Source organism: Varanus komodoensis, unplaced genomic scaffold (genome assembly GCF_004798865.1).
Source record: "Varanus komodoensis strain SLA01 unplaced genomic scaffold, ASM479886v1 scaffold1, whole genome shotgun sequence".
Lineage (NCBI taxonomy): Eukaryota > Metazoa > Chordata > Lepidosauria > Squamata > Varanidae > Varanus > Varanus komodoensis.
Genome location: NW_025335268.1, coordinates 2,290,393 through 2,306,814, shown reverse-complemented (window position 1 = coordinate 2,306,814; position 16,422 = coordinate 2,290,393). Strand labels below are relative to the sequence as shown.

Sequence of the window (16,422 nt, the reverse complement as noted above, 5' to 3'; positions counted from 1 at the left end):
AGAAAGTCCAGTTCTTAACAGTCCTGTTCAGCTCTTGTAAAGAAAGGATGATTTTGATCCATTAATTTCCTGTCTCTCAATTTAACCCACCTTAGGAAATTGTTGTGAAGATACACTACAAGCTCCCTTCTCTACCATGGAGAAGTGACCTGCTTCAGGCAATGATCGAGGGATGCCAGAACTAGCAATGTTGTTTTAAAGGGCTGGCCATGGAGGACAGGACAGCACTGCCAGTTGGTCTCTGGTATCCCAAGCAACATGGATGCAGAACAGGATAACAACTTGCAAAACAAATATATAGTTGCATGCCAATGATTGTGGTATTATGCACAATCATTCATGTCCCATTTTGCTCAAAAAGAAAATGACTGAAGATAACTCAGTATAGGCAGAGTTGTTTGATCTGTTAGTGTTTTTTTGGATAAAGTGAAATTCTATATGGATTAACCTCTGAGAAATCTTGAGGGAAGACTTTCCAGAAGGCTTAAAAAAATTATCAGGCCTGTTCTGTGCTTCTCCAGCTACAGCCACCTCCCTAATGCAATCATAAAGATTTGTCCTGGAGTAAACTGTCTGGTTATTTTCAAGGAAAGCTACAAAATGTTAGAAAAGACTACTGCAATTTAGCAGGAAAGTTCCCATAGCCCAAATTAAAGCGTTGTGTTTATTATAGATCACAAAAATACACTGCTTTGTATGATAAAACACATGTGTAGGGAGGGCTCCAAAGCTATGCTTCTATTATAGTATCAACTGAATAGAAAACAATAAATGAATACTTCCAGTATATTTATTGCAGTGTAAACTCTTCTGTTCCCTGTCTATTTTTCTCTATATATTATATATATAATATGATAATATAATATTATATAATATATATTATTCTATCTTTATTTTGTGTGTGTGTGTGTGTGTGTGTGTGAATTATGCTTCATATTTCACTCACAAGGAGATGAACATGACTACCTCTAGGGGAATTAAAATAAAGTTTCCTATCATGAAATGCTGTTAATATTTGGCTCCTATCCATGCCTTTGCTTCTCTAGCCTGCAGCTGCCATTGTAACCCTCTTGTTTTGATGTCAAGTATGCAGAGATCTCTTTCTCCATTTTATGTCTCTCTGCCTCATCTTTTTCAATGCCTTATATCCTGTTCAGCTTGGTTTGGGTGCCGGTTTTCCTGTCTGATGGGCCAGTTACCCACTGCATGACCGTTTTGAAAACAACATCATCAACAACGTAGCTGTCATTCAACCAATTTTAGACAAAGTGCTCAACTCTTAAGATTCTCTCTCTCTTCTTGTCATAGAATTGCATTGTTTTACTTAAAGTAGTTACAATGCTAGTTTAATGAAAACATTTTGCCAAGGATCAGCGAGCAGAAATATGAAGAGCAGGGCCCATCACTGACAAGGACAAGGAAGATTTAAAGAAAAATACAAATGTGAACAGAAGTCTAATCACAGTTTCTGAACTCACACAAAAGCGAATCTTGTGTCTCTTCCTTCCTTGTTGCTGCTTTTTGAGACTTGTGTATTAGAGTGAATACATATTTACATATTTATAAACACATTTTCAAAGGTTGAATCTTGAATAACTCTGTGTTAGAGAATGCAGAGAAAGTTAAAGGTGGATCCATAGGAGGTAATTGTAAATTAAGATATAGAAATAGATGGCTTGTAAAACTGATATTGACTAGAAAAGATATTGTATTTTGGAATGGATTCTATACATGTTTAATAAATACAACAGGTGCTGTTCAAAATCCTTTTAGAACTCTGAACCCAAAAATTCCTGCATATGTGTCTTTATGCAATGGCAAATTATAACTAACATATGGAATTAACTGCCAGAAATATGTGGTAATAACCATTGGCTTGATTTTAAAGGAGGACTTGAAAAAACATGAAAGAAATACATTTATACGCATGGATGTTCTTGCTCATTCACAAGAAATGTATTCTCTTGTCTTTCTTCTAGAACACTAACCTTCAGGACATCTGAAGACTTAATTTTAACCTTTTTGCTTTTTATTTAGGTCTGCAGCCATACAGAAACTACAGCTTTAGCCTTGCAGCATGTACATTTGCTGGATGCACTTCTAGTCAAACAAGTTCAGGTAGAACATTGCAAGCTGCTCCTTTAGGTAAGCAGAAACATATTAATTTTTGTGGTGCTTGCATCCTTATGCAAGAAGTGAATCTAGTCTGTCAGTATTCTAGGCATTTGTATTTCTAGTTAGATGTGCCCAATATGAATAGGACAAATTACTAGTTTGCTTTTGCCAAGACATTGTATGGTCTCCTTTATACCCATACATGCATCTACAACTCTGACATACTATTCTCCCATCAGATTTTGAAATTATACGAAGTGTCTAATAGTGAAAACACAATGAGTCTTGCAGTTCCTTTGCTACCATTTCCAATTGCTGTACAGGTTTTGGTTGATACATATTTCAGAGAATAGTTTTCACACACACTATTTTTCTGTACCATGCACTGAAATTAGGAGATGAGCCCTGTCTTTCACAACTGACCCTTTCTGAGGCAAAATCATTTCTTGTTTCCTTCTGTTTTTTACTATAGTTTCAAATATAGAACCTGTCTAAAACCAGGGTATTTACTCTAAAAATAAATACATGTAGTTCCAGTTGGTGAGTCACCTTAATGTGATGGTACTTCCTTACGCTGAGTCATGTTAAACTGTGGCATGTTGAGATATGTCCTGAACTAGACATGGCTGCATCCATTCATTCTGTCCAGTTCTATAAGATGTGGTACTGGACTGATGAGGGCCAATAAAGCAAAGGAAAATTCAGAAGTTCTGTTAGTGGACACATCATCTACTCAGATTAGTCTTTTGGGTGGATAGGTTTACCCATATTTAAAAAGGACAAGTTCAGTGTTGTCACTGGGGATGCAAGTTGCCTCCATGACACAGAGCACCACCAACCACCTTCACTAGACAGAGAGAGCCTGCCTTGCTTGATCTGTGCCTTCACAATCCCCATATTGTGGGGACTCCAGTACTGTATTATACACAGGGTTGCCCAGAAACCACAATTAGCCCAAAATACAACTTTGGGACTGTTCACTGTGACTGGCATTATGAATCCACGACACATGTGTGTTGCCAACTAGACTGATCCTAGTTTCCAGGCTCTATCCAAGGTGTTGGGATTGTCTTCAAAGCCCTTTGTGGTTTAGGAGTGTGATATAATTGTCATCTTATATACTGGGACCCCATGCATACAACCTTGTAAAGACGTAGCTAGCGGCTACAGCTTTTTTTTTTTTTTCTAAACTCTAAGTGCAGTTTCCCCAGTCCAGATCAGAACTGCCTTCCCTCCTCATTACAATACCACTCTGGATGTGGATCATCAGTTATTTACATTCTGTATTGCCATACAGGGATTCATTAAAGCAAATGGGTTATTATTTGGCAATACATTGGCCTATTGGCCCAAAGATCTTCAAAATGTGCCCATCGGATGCACAGATGTCTGGGGTGTGACAAGAGGTTGCAAAAGGAAAAACCTTCTTTGGTTCTGGCACTTGATTGTAGAATCTTCTTCTCACCCATTGCCTACCTGAGGTCATGCTTATTTTCCATGACTTCTAATGATCAATATTACACTGGTGTATTGCCATTATGCAGAACAGTGTTTTTGCTTAATTCTTTTGACTGCTTTTATATTGTGGGGCTTTAATATTTTGTTTTAACTTGTTTTAATGAACCTTTAACTTTTATTAGCCACCTTCTGAGGATCTGTTGAGGGTGGGATGTACTCCAGATAAATAAATAGATACAAATATATAACACTGTTTTATGTCACAGTGAGCCTTCAGATCGAGCTGAAAGTATTTTTGGTTAACTGTTGTGTGTTAACAGAGATTTCAATAATAGCCTGTTAATGAAATTAAATAAGTGGGTGATACTCTGCTTTCTCATCAGATTGTATAAGGAACATTTGTGAAGACTATTATTTTGAGTAGCAATTGTATTTAACAAGTGGTGTTGCTGATGAAATTACAGGGGTGTGGTCACAGCCTCGTCATATCATAGTGAGCTCAACTGTCGTGGAATTGTACTGGGATGAACCAGAGGAACCCAATGGAATTATTTCTCAGTATCGATTGCTATGTAATGGAGAAGAGATTTTCAAGGGTGGTAAAGAAAACCAGAACTTCACTCATTCTGACCTTCAACCAAACAGCAGGTAAAATGCCAGAGATGTATAATAACCTTAAGAAGGCATTTCATATAATATATGATGGCTTCCAAAATGTTGGTGCACAATCCATCTGTTGACCCCTGATATTGGTGTCTTGAAACATGCAAACAAATGCTGAATATGTAATAGTCTGTGGCTTGCTGCTAGTTACAATGGAATAGAAATGGATGAATCTATTTGCTCTTCCCCTGCATGTAAAACTTTAAAAACTCAACATCTTTCTGTACTTAATATTCAGAAATGCATGAATTTTGTAAATCCATATCATAAAAGAACTGCCTGAAACAACATTCCTATCCATCCACATCAACCCAATTCAATAGGTATACCATTCCCAGCATGGAAAAGACCATATCGTACTTAATTGATTCATAGCTGGTAAAGATGGTAGGAGCGGCAGAAAAGTGTGGTGGCAACCCTTCAAATGGGAATTGAAACACAAACTAGGAAAAGCTCAAAGCCCTCAACCTATGGAGCAGCAAGGGTGCTAATGGGGACTACAAGGCACATCACCCCAGTCCTCTATCAATTACATAGTTTTCTGATTGAAGTCCAGGCCTGATTTGAAGTGCTAACATTAACAGTTGAAGCCCTAAACAGGTTGAGTATCTGAAGAAACACCTCCTTCTGTATGTGCCTACTCGAATCCTGATATCATCAGTGAAGGTCCTTCACTGAGAGCTCCTCCAAAGGAAGCAAGGCGGGTAGCTACTAGGGGAAGGGCCTTCTTGGTTGCAGCATCCCATCTATGGAATCAGTTTCCCAAAGATATGACACCCATTCCTTGTTTCTAGTCTTTGTCTTGGTGCCAAGTGAAAACCTTTTTATTCTCCCAATATTTTAATAGTTAGATTTCATTCCCATTTTTAAACTGTATTTTATTACTGTACCTCTAAGACTGAGTTAGTCACAGTTGTAGTGGGTGGATCATTGTTTTATTGTATTGGGGGATGGGCAGGATAGAAATATAAATATAGATACATAAGCCTATCTAGATGCATCTGCCAATTTCAGTTTCTGCCACACCAGCTTGCAGGGGAAGAGGAAATCAAAGATTAAGACCTAGATGAGTAAACATCCCAGTATTTATTTATTTAAAACATTTTTATGCCGCCCCCATCGCAATGTCTCAGGGTGATATGGATGGGGAAGCAGTTATGGAACTCAGGGCGGCTATTATATACAAATAAACTGGCTTTTACTGCTCTCTCACATTCGCAACTCACTCGCAACATGGTCTGATAAATTCTTGTTCCTTAGTGAAATCTGTCATGGAATGTATCCTATAGCTCTGTGCTATGAATGTGTGAACTTGTGTAGCTATGTGCCCCCTGAATATTTTTCAGGAATGGTTGGTTCTTGGGAAATTCTAACAGTGAAAGGATAGAACATTTGTTCTTGAAAAGCTGGGCTAGGAAACTTATCACCATTCAGATGTTCTGAACTCCACCTTCCATCATGGTCACCCAGAGAGGTCCGCCTGGCGCCGTCGTTATTTGTTTTTCGGCGCCAGGTGAAGACCTTTTTATTTAAACGTCATTTTAACTGTTAACAATATTCACTTATTCATCTGGCCAGGGCGACTTCTTTCCTTTCCTTTCCTTTCCTTTCCTTTCCTTTCCTTTCCTTTCCTTTTCTTCTTTTCTTTTACAACTTCTTTTATATCGTTTTTATTTATTTATTTATTTATTTTATATTATTAATTTTAATTTTATATTGTTATTTTTGTATTGTATTGTATTGCGTAGTAAGCCGCCCCGAGGCTTCGGCAAGGGACGGCATAGAAATGTTCTAATAATAATAATAATAATAATAATAATAATAATAATAATAATAATAATAGGCTATTCTTAGGACAATGGAAGATGTAGGCCAAAGCATCTGAAGAGCCACAAGTTGCTGACACCTGGTATAAAGAGGCATTTATATAACTGTTTATCCAATACACAAAGAAGAATAGGGCATGTCCAACAGAACATAAAATGAACCTATGCTGCATCAGACCAAAGGTCCATCCGGTCCTGCATTCTGTATGAACAATGGTCAACCAGCTGCCCATAGAAAATCCACTTGTGTTCCACATCACCCTCCTGCCCAAATAACTGGGCAAACTGCCTTTGATCGTGGAGAAAGCCTGCAGACCAGCGCTAGTAGCCTTCTATGCCCACGCGTGCGTGCACACACACACACACACACACACCCCTACCCACACAGATGTTCTCTTAGTGCAGCATCCATTGATTTCCACTGGATTTGAGCATGGATTTCCAGGCTGATTGTACCAGTCATTATAAACTCCAATGTGATTGTGTTTCAGATTAAGTAATAGACCGTATTAAATCTGATAGCAGTAATTTTATTCACTAAGAATTTTTACATATTATTTCTCTGATAGAGCAAGAATTTCTGGAGGTGGAAATGTTTCTGCTGTGCAAAGCGCCCCCACCCTTTCTAAAAAGGTGTGCTTCATGGGGTGGAAGAAAACCACATTCAACACATGTGTGTGGTTCCTGTCAGTGGCATATATAATCAGTGCTGTTAGCTTATCAGCTGTATGGGATGGCTGAGGGAGTAGACTCTGAGTCTAAATACCTGTTCTTCACTTTCAACCAACAGGTTATCAGTAACTACTCTTCAGGTTCCTGGATTAGATTCCCCATACTGCATAAATGTCATATTGCATAAGTATGTGAATGTGAATGTGTGTGTGTGTGTGCACAAGTGCATGTGTGTACCCATACATATAACAAATGCACACACAAATCCAGGTGTATGTATTTTATTTGTATGTGACAGACAATATGGTTTATGACGTGAGTTTATCTTACATACAGCAACTTCTGAAACATAAATATGTTGAAAATAACTTGCAGCTATTTGAACACTGATTTTCTTGTTTCTGATTCTTTTTGCTCTTTTTTCTTTATTGGTGTGTCTTTATAGGTACATTTACCAGCTAGAAGCCAGCACATGGGGTGGCAGCAATATTAGTGACAAATATATTATCCAGACACCAGTAGCAACACCAGAGGAAATTCATATCCCATATAATGTCACAGTAATTGATTCATTCTCCATATTTGTAGCTTGGAACACTCCTGGTAAGCATTTGTATTTGTGTACTGTATAGTAAATTTGGATATATGAAATGTTATCTATCTGCGGCAGTTATCGATTTTGCCCTGTGTTTGGGTTTTTGGTAATTTAGGGAGGTGCTGACCCAGTCATTAGACAGGATGAGCCATCTTGCCTCAGGTGGCAGATTTGGGTGTATCAGGAAAAGGCATTAGCTTATTATAATTTTACATAATGGCAGGAGGGGAGCACCATTTGGATTTTTAGCCTCAGGCACCAAAATGTCTAGGGCCATCTCTAGTTGATGATAAAATAATTAGTGAAATAATTAAGCAACAGAACAGGCTGTGTTCTTTTCACATGGAAAAGATGACAATATGCCAAATTGTGCTTTTTTATTTAATGGTGGGCCTCCACTTATACTAGCATTTTTCTATACCTTATGTCCAATTAATATATTAATTAAAGCTAGCTTTGGAACAAGATGCTACAATTAGTGGTAGTTGGGCTTTTAATACTTGCTCTTTGTTTTCCCCTTTCTGCTAATTTTCTGATAAATTCAGTCAGTTTGGAAGCTGGCAACTCTTCCAAAAGGCAGTACTGACAAGCTCTACCAGTAAGGACCCCAGTTTCTAGTAGGTGGTGAGCATATATGCCAATCAACTAAATTTACAGGTAGTAGTCTCCATTTTGACCGGAATTTCTAGAAACCTATGGGTAGTGTAAATTGAGTCTTCTATATCGACTGAACTTTCTATACTGTTTGTGACTCTAGGCCACAAGTGCTGCAAAATATGAGCAACTGTAAATATTAAAAGTTTGCAACTCTTGTTTCAGACAGAAATTGAGGTCTCTGTCTAAAACTGTTATTTAATTAATGACATTGATTTATTGCAGAGTGCTTCACTGTTGTTAACCTAGATTTTTTTTTTTTAAATTCTAACTTCTAAACGCTAGAAAAATATTCAGGGGTATTGATCTATATGGCAGAAGAATTAATTATCATGCGTTTTTTCTTCCTAATTATTTAAAACATTTTCACCTTGGAAAAGAGAAAGAGGGTGATAATAGGATATAAAAACAGTAAATATAAAGTTACCTGGTAAACGTTTGCACTCATGCTTAGAATAGTAAATATTCCAGTGTTGCCCATTGAACCAATGGTTAATAGATCTATAATATCCTGAGCTGTCAATCTTTTAGTTTCCAGAAGCACAAAATCCATTATAGAAATGCTATAATATATGAAAAAGATTAAAATCTTAAATTAAATTCCCCTTCCCCCGCCCCCTCTACTGCCTAGAAGGATTTAGAACCCAGAAAGAAGGCAGATGAATTTGACTTATAATCTACAGTTGATTTCATTGGAAAGTGTCTCATACTGTCTCAGTTTTGATAATAAATTTCAATGAAAGCTTTGAATATTCACTATTATAAATACATTTTTGTGACCTTCTCACAGCCCAAATTAGACATGGCTAAACTGATTGATCCTGCGCCTAACTCTGCATAGGGTCAGGCTGTTAAACACATGCAAAACTTAAAAGCCAAAATGGGAAATTTAATTATGTTTCATTGGAAAACAGACCTCTCTGTGTTCTCCCATTTCCCCCCCTCCATCTGTTTTACTTACATGCATATATAAAAGATTTAAAGATACAGATTAATTACAATGAATCTACAGACCTAGAAGGACCGTACACCTGTTGTCACAGGAACAACTTGGAGACAAACAACTAGCCATTATTTATGGACTTCCAGCAACATCTTCCTTGTCATTGCTGGGCACAGATTCATTGACTAGATGGACCTTAGCTTGATTCAGGGAATCAATTCTCTATTCACAGATGCTATTAATATTTGAAAAAGTACTTGAACATCTTTTACAGAAAAATGTTTGTGTGCTAACCACATTGGTGGTACATGCATTTTTGAGCGTTGGGGGAGGAAAACAACTCTTGCACAGAAAATAAAGATAAGAGCAAGGGCAGCATGGTTCACTTGCAAATCTGGTAGCGAAAGGGAATGGAGATAATATAGACCTTATATACCAGCAGACATTCTGTACTAATCCCATATTAATCAATCTGTTAATCACAAAGGTAGTATACAATAATACTCTGTTTATTTCTTCTATTATGTTTTTGTCTTTGGATGAAATTGTTTTATTGTTGTTTCAATCATTTTATTTATGATACTAAGCTGTCATGATACTAAGCTGCCATTTCTCTTGGTAGAAAAGCAGGGTAAAAATCAAATCTACCAATAAAACCATGGTGTAACTGAAAACACATGTCATAAAGCCCATTCTTTACTTTTGTCTTAACAATTTAAAAATGAACTTTGGATGTTTTTACTTACACTTAAAAACTATAAAATAAACTTGGTGTTTACTTAATTGTGTTGTGGACAGAAAAAAAGAACCGGGTTTCTGCTGTGGGGTGTACAGAGTCATCCAAAAGCAGAGGTTATGTATTTTACATTGACTTCAAAAAAAACTTACAGAATACGTCTTATTAACATAAGATCATATACTGCTTACACCATGTGTAATTTACAAAGCCTATAGATATTTCCAATAATCTGAGCATTATTTTTAAAAATCATTTATCTGTTTCTTTTAATTAAAATTTGGGATGCAACGTTTTTGATACTGTGAAACACTTCTACTATACCTTGCTTAAATTTGCCACTCTCAGTTGCCTATTGGATTGGGTATAAAGTGAATTCTGCATCTCCCATGGAAGCAGATGAGTTAGCTCAGCACACAGACTACACACTTTTCCTATTCATCTATTTCATGAAACATCAAACAATGGGCATGTGAGTTAATTATTGCATGCCTGTTTTTATTCCTACAAATACTTACTGTCCAGCTGCTTCTTCCATAGCTAACAATTCTAAATGGAACAGAAGCACTATGAATGACTAGGTTTCTCTCTTGTTCCTAGTCATGAAGAGGTTGCATAGTATTTGATGAGAAAGGAGGAGTTTATTGACTGCAGTAGGGTGTGTGTTTCTGCAGAAGACCAACAATGGTAGGCTAACTACGGTGAAAGCAGGGCTGAGTTAACCAAGGAAACAGAACGGGGTGTATGGGATGAACCTAGGGATGTGGCAGAAGGGAGAGATAAACTAAGACATTTTGTTTCTTAAAAATCTTGACATGATAAAGCACTTTTAGAAATGCCCTTAAGAAGGTGGAGATGTTGTTTCACTATGTCCTTGTTAAGAGAGTCTTTCAAGGGCTAAAATTGAAAGGGAAATTCTACCCATTAAAATGATGCCTGAGGAAAATGGCTAAGAATGCAACTGGAGGTCATTGTGATAGGGATAGGCAGTGATGAGGCCTACAGATGCTGCTTCCTACTTACAGAATGAGCGATGAAGCTAAATATCCCCAAGGAAGTACTCATGGCAGGTTTTGTAGTTCTACTTTTATTTTCCTTTAGAATTTGCTTTTTCATGAATGACTCATCAGTTATGTATTCAAAACATCATATTGAATCACCATATTTCTCTCTTTTACATTCAAAGGTCAACCTTTATAATAAGGGTTGGCAGTGATTCTCCCATTGAGACAGTCTTTTTAATTGATATTCTCCAGGAATAAAATGACTTTTTATTAATCAAGTTTTGATGAGAGGCGAGCTGGCCACAGTATCTTCCTGTGTATGGAAAGAGACTGCATTTTGGCATTCGATCCCTCTATCTCCTATAATAAAATTTGGATCACGTAAGGCCCCATAGGATTAATTATGGGCTACCCTATCCATGGAGTCTCCTTTCATTTTAATTATGACGTTTCAACAGCAGTGATGTCTCCAAATTCTATAACTTTATAGACATAATTCAAAACTCCTATCTTAGCTAAATGGCAAGATATCCAAGCAGTGGTTAAAATGATTAAGGGATGGGGGTGGAGATGCTTGGGGACACTTCACTTGCTAGGGAAAATAGAACTTTAATTTCTGAAAGAGCAATAGTTGGTTAATTTAGTTGCTGTGAGCATTTTATTTGCAAGGGCTAGGATCACTAGGGCAGGGAATCAGTTTAACATCCATGCCAATTATATCCCAGAATACATTTCTTTGTTATCCCAGTGCACATAAAACTTTGCCATTGACAATCACTCCTATGGGAATTGTTGGAGAAAAGGGCTTTAGAACTGCCTTAGTCCTCTGGGTAGATGACTTGTGCCAGGAGACCCCACTTTGCACTTCCAGAGCTACAGCCCATTCTTTAGCAAAAGCTCTTTGTTCTCCAGTGCATTTCCAGAATGCACAACCAACCAAAAATGAGTCTTTGAACATGCACAGATCAGCGAACCCAGTCTAGCAACTGCTTCCAAGAACCCTCCTTGTGAGGGTTTTCCCTCTGGCAGGGCCCTTTTGGAGATGTACAGGCCTCTTCTCTGCCCGTTGCCCCTCTTGCTGGTTGGCCTGCCTCTCTTGATGTCGTGTCATGGGGTCAAGAGTCATGCCAGGCTCAGGTGGCTACAGGATTTCTTCTCTCTTCCGTACCATTTTAAATCCTGGCTATTTCCAGTGTCTGCCTGAACAACGCTGGGAGGGTGCCCTTGCGATAAGCCCCTTTGCTTCTTCCATTTCAGTGTCAGAGAATTCTGGTTCCCAGGATCCCATTTGATGAATCTGAATCTGCCTGACCTTGGAAAGCACACCAAGAATACTTGTCCCTTTCATTCCCAACAAGAATAAAACTAGACTACTCATTATGAGGTTTGAATTTGGGGTATATTTCAAGCAAAATAAATAGCTTTTCACCAATCGATATCAATAGTGCCTTTAATCACGAACAAAGCATTTTTTCAAAATTATCTTTCTTACACATTTCCTTATGAAATGCCCTTAGTTATGAAGTTTCTTTTATTTTTTCACAAAATTTCACATATTTTTCCCACAGTGTCCATTATTCATTGTCCACATTCAAAGGGAAAGGGGGGAGGGGAAACCCAAAGATGCTGTTTGATTGACTTGTCCTGCTTCAAAATATGCACCTGCTGCCAAATGAAGTCATGGAAGAAAAAAGTGGAATAATTTAACTTTTTTATTTGTAAAGATAATCAGGGTTTTCTGATTACATCTTAACTTCATAAATGTTAAATAACCTATCAGCATCTAGTTGTTGTAAATTATGAAAAGGAGTATTGCTGGGAATATTAACCAACTAAATCCTTGTTCTTTAGTGAACACGAAAATGCGTTATGGCAGGTTGTCACTGTGCTCACGGTAACTTTGACACCAAATAACAAAACTGCCATTTGCACTTAGGGTAAATTGGTTCACTTGTGCTTTTACTGTTCCTTTTATTCTGACATAAATTTATGAACTCTGGAACTAACCAAGTCGTGTGGTTTCCCAGCTGACTTTAACAAATCTGCCCATTTCATTCCATTCACTCATCAAAATATCAATGCTGTCGTAGTTTTAGTCTTGCTCCAGATATTTTCAAACACGGAAGCTTTTCTGGCCACCACCTTTTCATTTTCTGTGAACATTTGCTTTTCTCGTTTTCAAAGGTATGAACTTATAGGGGAAATATTTACATGCAAAAAAGGGCAAAGTATGCTGATATAAATGGCATTTTTCAGGAAGTGTATTGTTTTGACTTTTTTCTTGGTTATAATATTGAGTGTTCTTTCTGAGAAGATTAAACCAAGACAACTTTTACACATGTACTTCTTAGTCTGCCCTTGGCACTTGTTTCATCTGAAGCAAAAAGTCCAAACAAGACCCCTCTGTCACTTTTGCTTGACATGCAAAAAGAGGCCTGAGACAACACCATGGCAACACCAGTGCTGGAATCTGCTGTCCAAACCAACTGCTTTCCCTTATTTCATAGTAAGGCTGCCCCTACAAGTGTAATATAGCCCATTAAATTCTGAATCTATGCTTGGTGAGGAAGCCTTATCTGTGGCTTTGGGCCAGTCATCCTCTCTCGGTTCTCCATTTGATGCATAATCTTGTTGTGAGGCTTAAAGATTAAAACCACCTGCATGCTGGTTCCACAAGCTCCTTCAAGGCAGGTCTAAATATACCTGTGGACAAGAAGGCATTCTGGAAGACTATGGAACAGCATGTAAAATTCCACTCCACCTATCCATGTGTTATCTGAAGGTCTGACTAGGGCCTTGATGACATGTCTTTCCTGAGGCTGAAGCAAATGTGTGAAACATCCCCATTGATAATTGTAATGGGTTGTCACTGAGAAATCTTTCTTTGGTGGTTCCTCTCTGGTGGCAGATGGACCAACCTAAGTGATCACTAAGCGCTGAACATGCACACACTAGCTCTGTGACATTGTTACGAAATATGATTTCATCTCCATGCCACAATCTAGTGCTTCAGGGTGCACAGAGTTCTCATTGTCTAACTCAACATACTGTTAGCAGAAGAAACTGCTACATAAATAGATTACTGTTGCTTTGTCCTGTTGCTTAAGCCGTTGCACAATCACCAGTGGTCCACTTGATAGACCTAAGACCTGCAAGTGGTTGGCAACTGATTGTTCAAATGGAACCTTAGCTTTCCATTACTGCAACATCATTTGTGATAGTAGTCTATCCAGTGCTTTCGGATATGACCAGTGGTATGCAGGAGCCACTACATACTTGTTTGAACTTTGAAACAACATTTTCAATCCAATGAATTGTTTATTTTATAACAGGATCATTTAAAACCAACATGCCTTTGAAGTACAACATATTACTAAATTCTGGCAGTACCTCTCCCCTTATAAAATCAGTTGGCCAGCCTAACTTTGCTCTTTTGGACCATCTGGAGCCATACAGCCAGTATGAGATAAGGATACAAGCCTGCCAGGATGGTAAGATGTTAAATAACTCACTTTCGTGATCAGCAGACAGTGCAGTTTTACAAAACGTATTCTGTTCAGCAAAGCAGATAACATCTTATTTTGAAATTGAACTGAAATGTTTACCTAGTAAAAGCAAACCCTGGCACTGAGTGGTGCATTTTACATTTCTTCATATTATATCATGAATATTTTAAAAGAAAATTCAGACCATTATTTGGGCAATGTTAGTCTTTTTTATCAAATTATTATGAAAAACGTAAAACAGAGTGTTAAAAATTGTCCGAGTAGTACATATTGAATAAAATCCATTCTCACATCAGCTTCTCTCTCCTCTCCTCTCCTCTCCTCTCCTCTCCTCTCCCCTCCTCACCAGCTCTATTCTTTCTGATTACAAGGAATATCCAAAATCTAAAGGGATATGCTGAAACTCCACAGAAGTTGTTCTGCATTGTTTTTCTATCCATTTTGTGCCCATCTGTGTCCGTCTGAATCCTAAAAGGGAAAGTGGAAGAACAGAAAATAGTTTATGTATTGCTACAAAGACAAGACTTAATAATTCAAGAGTATAAAATGTACATATGTTAAAATAGCTCAAAGACTGCAAAGACTGTTTGGACATACTTTTTTTTCAGTTTACTAAGCCACACATTCTGCAAGCTTGGGATGTCTGTAGTTTTCTTTCCCGTTTCCTAGCTTTCTTTATTTGTTCACCTGATTAGTTTGAACAATATTTCCTTGTTACACCCACAAACCTGATCCTCTCAACTTTTTCCTAGTTGGCTGTGGAGTTGGTGAACGAACATATGCAAGGACTGCTGAAGCACCCCCTATGCATTTAAGCTCCCCTGTCATTACAGCCACTGGATCAGCATCTATACAGGTGAAATGGTCACCACCTAGGAAGCCCAATGGAATAATCAGGAACTACTTTGTTTACAGGTAGGTCTTACACCTCACTTTTATTTTTTTTTAAATGTTGCTTCTGCAGGATATCTACCATTCAGCTCTAAGAATATTGAATTTCTCTACCTGTGTAGGTTTGCATGATCCTATAGGCCACATGCAAGCCAATGTTGTTTGACTTACAAGATAGTAAACCTTTGGTGAAATATGTGGGAAAAAGGTTTTAACATTTGCACAGGTGTGTGAACTTTCACCATGCAGCTGTGACTTTTGTGCACAGGCAACTGCAAAAGGAGCATTTACATGGCATTTCTTTTAAGCCTTAAGGTGGCACATTAGTAATAAATGCAGGTGGTTGAGAATACTCTTTAGAAATGTGCAGCACTTTATTAGCATAGATCCTGCAATCCAAATAACTGCAAGGTGACTACTGCTTGAACTTGTCTGTCTGTCTGTCTGTCTGTCCTTCATTCATCATGGTCAGAAATACTTTAGTGGGGTAACTTCAAGAGCATGTAACTCAAAACAAAAATCAACAAAATCTGGTTTCCTCCAGTGAGGAGCCAACCTTCATATAACCTGCTTTGGATCCTCCCCTACACCTTGAGAGCCTATAAAACATTTTGGACAAAATTATAGTCTTAATGTGGTTGGATAACTGGGAAAAGAACACTGCCAGTTGTTGGTTGGGCTGGGTTTAAAGCCTCATACAGGGGATAGCTGAGGAATGGGGAAAGTCTTGGCTACCAAGGGCCTGAATTCCCAAAGACAAGAAAGCTGAAGGAAGGGAAAATCAAGAGAAAAAGAAACCTGAAGGGAAAGTATGTGAAGAATGAAATTTCAGAAAAATGACAGCTGAAACGGGTAACTGAAACTTAGAAAGGCGTTCTGAAAAAAACAGTTCAGTGCTTAAGAAATAGATGGGTTGTATGCAGCGGTGGAAGAAAACAAAAAGTGGGACTGCCCAAAAGACAGGGTGAGCAAAGGAAGTAGAACAAAGTAGGGCCTGAAAATCAGGAACCTAGGAAATTAATGTATTTTGGATCTGTGGAGTTAAGGAAAACAGGAGTAAAGGAAAATGTGGAGCAAAACTACACGTACGGTTCAAGAGACAGAAGTGTATAAATGAATGGGGGTAATTTCCTAGTTGCAGTGTATGGCTGTGAAAGCTGGACCATAGGGAAGGCTGAGCACTGAAGAATTGAGGCCTCAGAATTGTGCTGGAGAAGACTTCTGCGAGTCTTTTGGACTGCAAGGCGATCAAACCGGTCAGTCCTAGAGGAGATCAACCCTGACTGCTCTTTAGAAGGCCAGATACTGAAGATGAAACTCAAATACTTTGGCCACCTAATGAGAAGGAAGGACTCCCTG

General features: G+C 38.1%; 1 protein-coding gene across 1 annotated transcript in view; it reads left to right on the top strand.

Annotated features, from left to right (window-relative positions):
- Window positions 1-16,422, top strand: part of USH2A (usherin) — a 579,889-nt gene that overhangs the window by 468,159 nt on the left and 95,308 nt on the right. Inside the window, exons 55-59 of the mRNA XM_044449731.1 lie at window positions 2,038-2,145; window positions 4,038-4,221; window positions 7,180-7,337; window positions 13,999-14,157; window positions 14,925-15,087. Of these exons, the coding sequence (XP_044305666.1) occupies window positions 2,038-2,145; window positions 4,038-4,221; window positions 7,180-7,337; window positions 13,999-14,157; window positions 14,925-15,087 (772 nt within the window). The remainder of the gene's footprint in view (window positions 1-2,037; window positions 2,146-4,037; window positions 4,222-7,179; window positions 7,338-13,998; window positions 14,158-14,924; window positions 15,088-16,422) is intronic.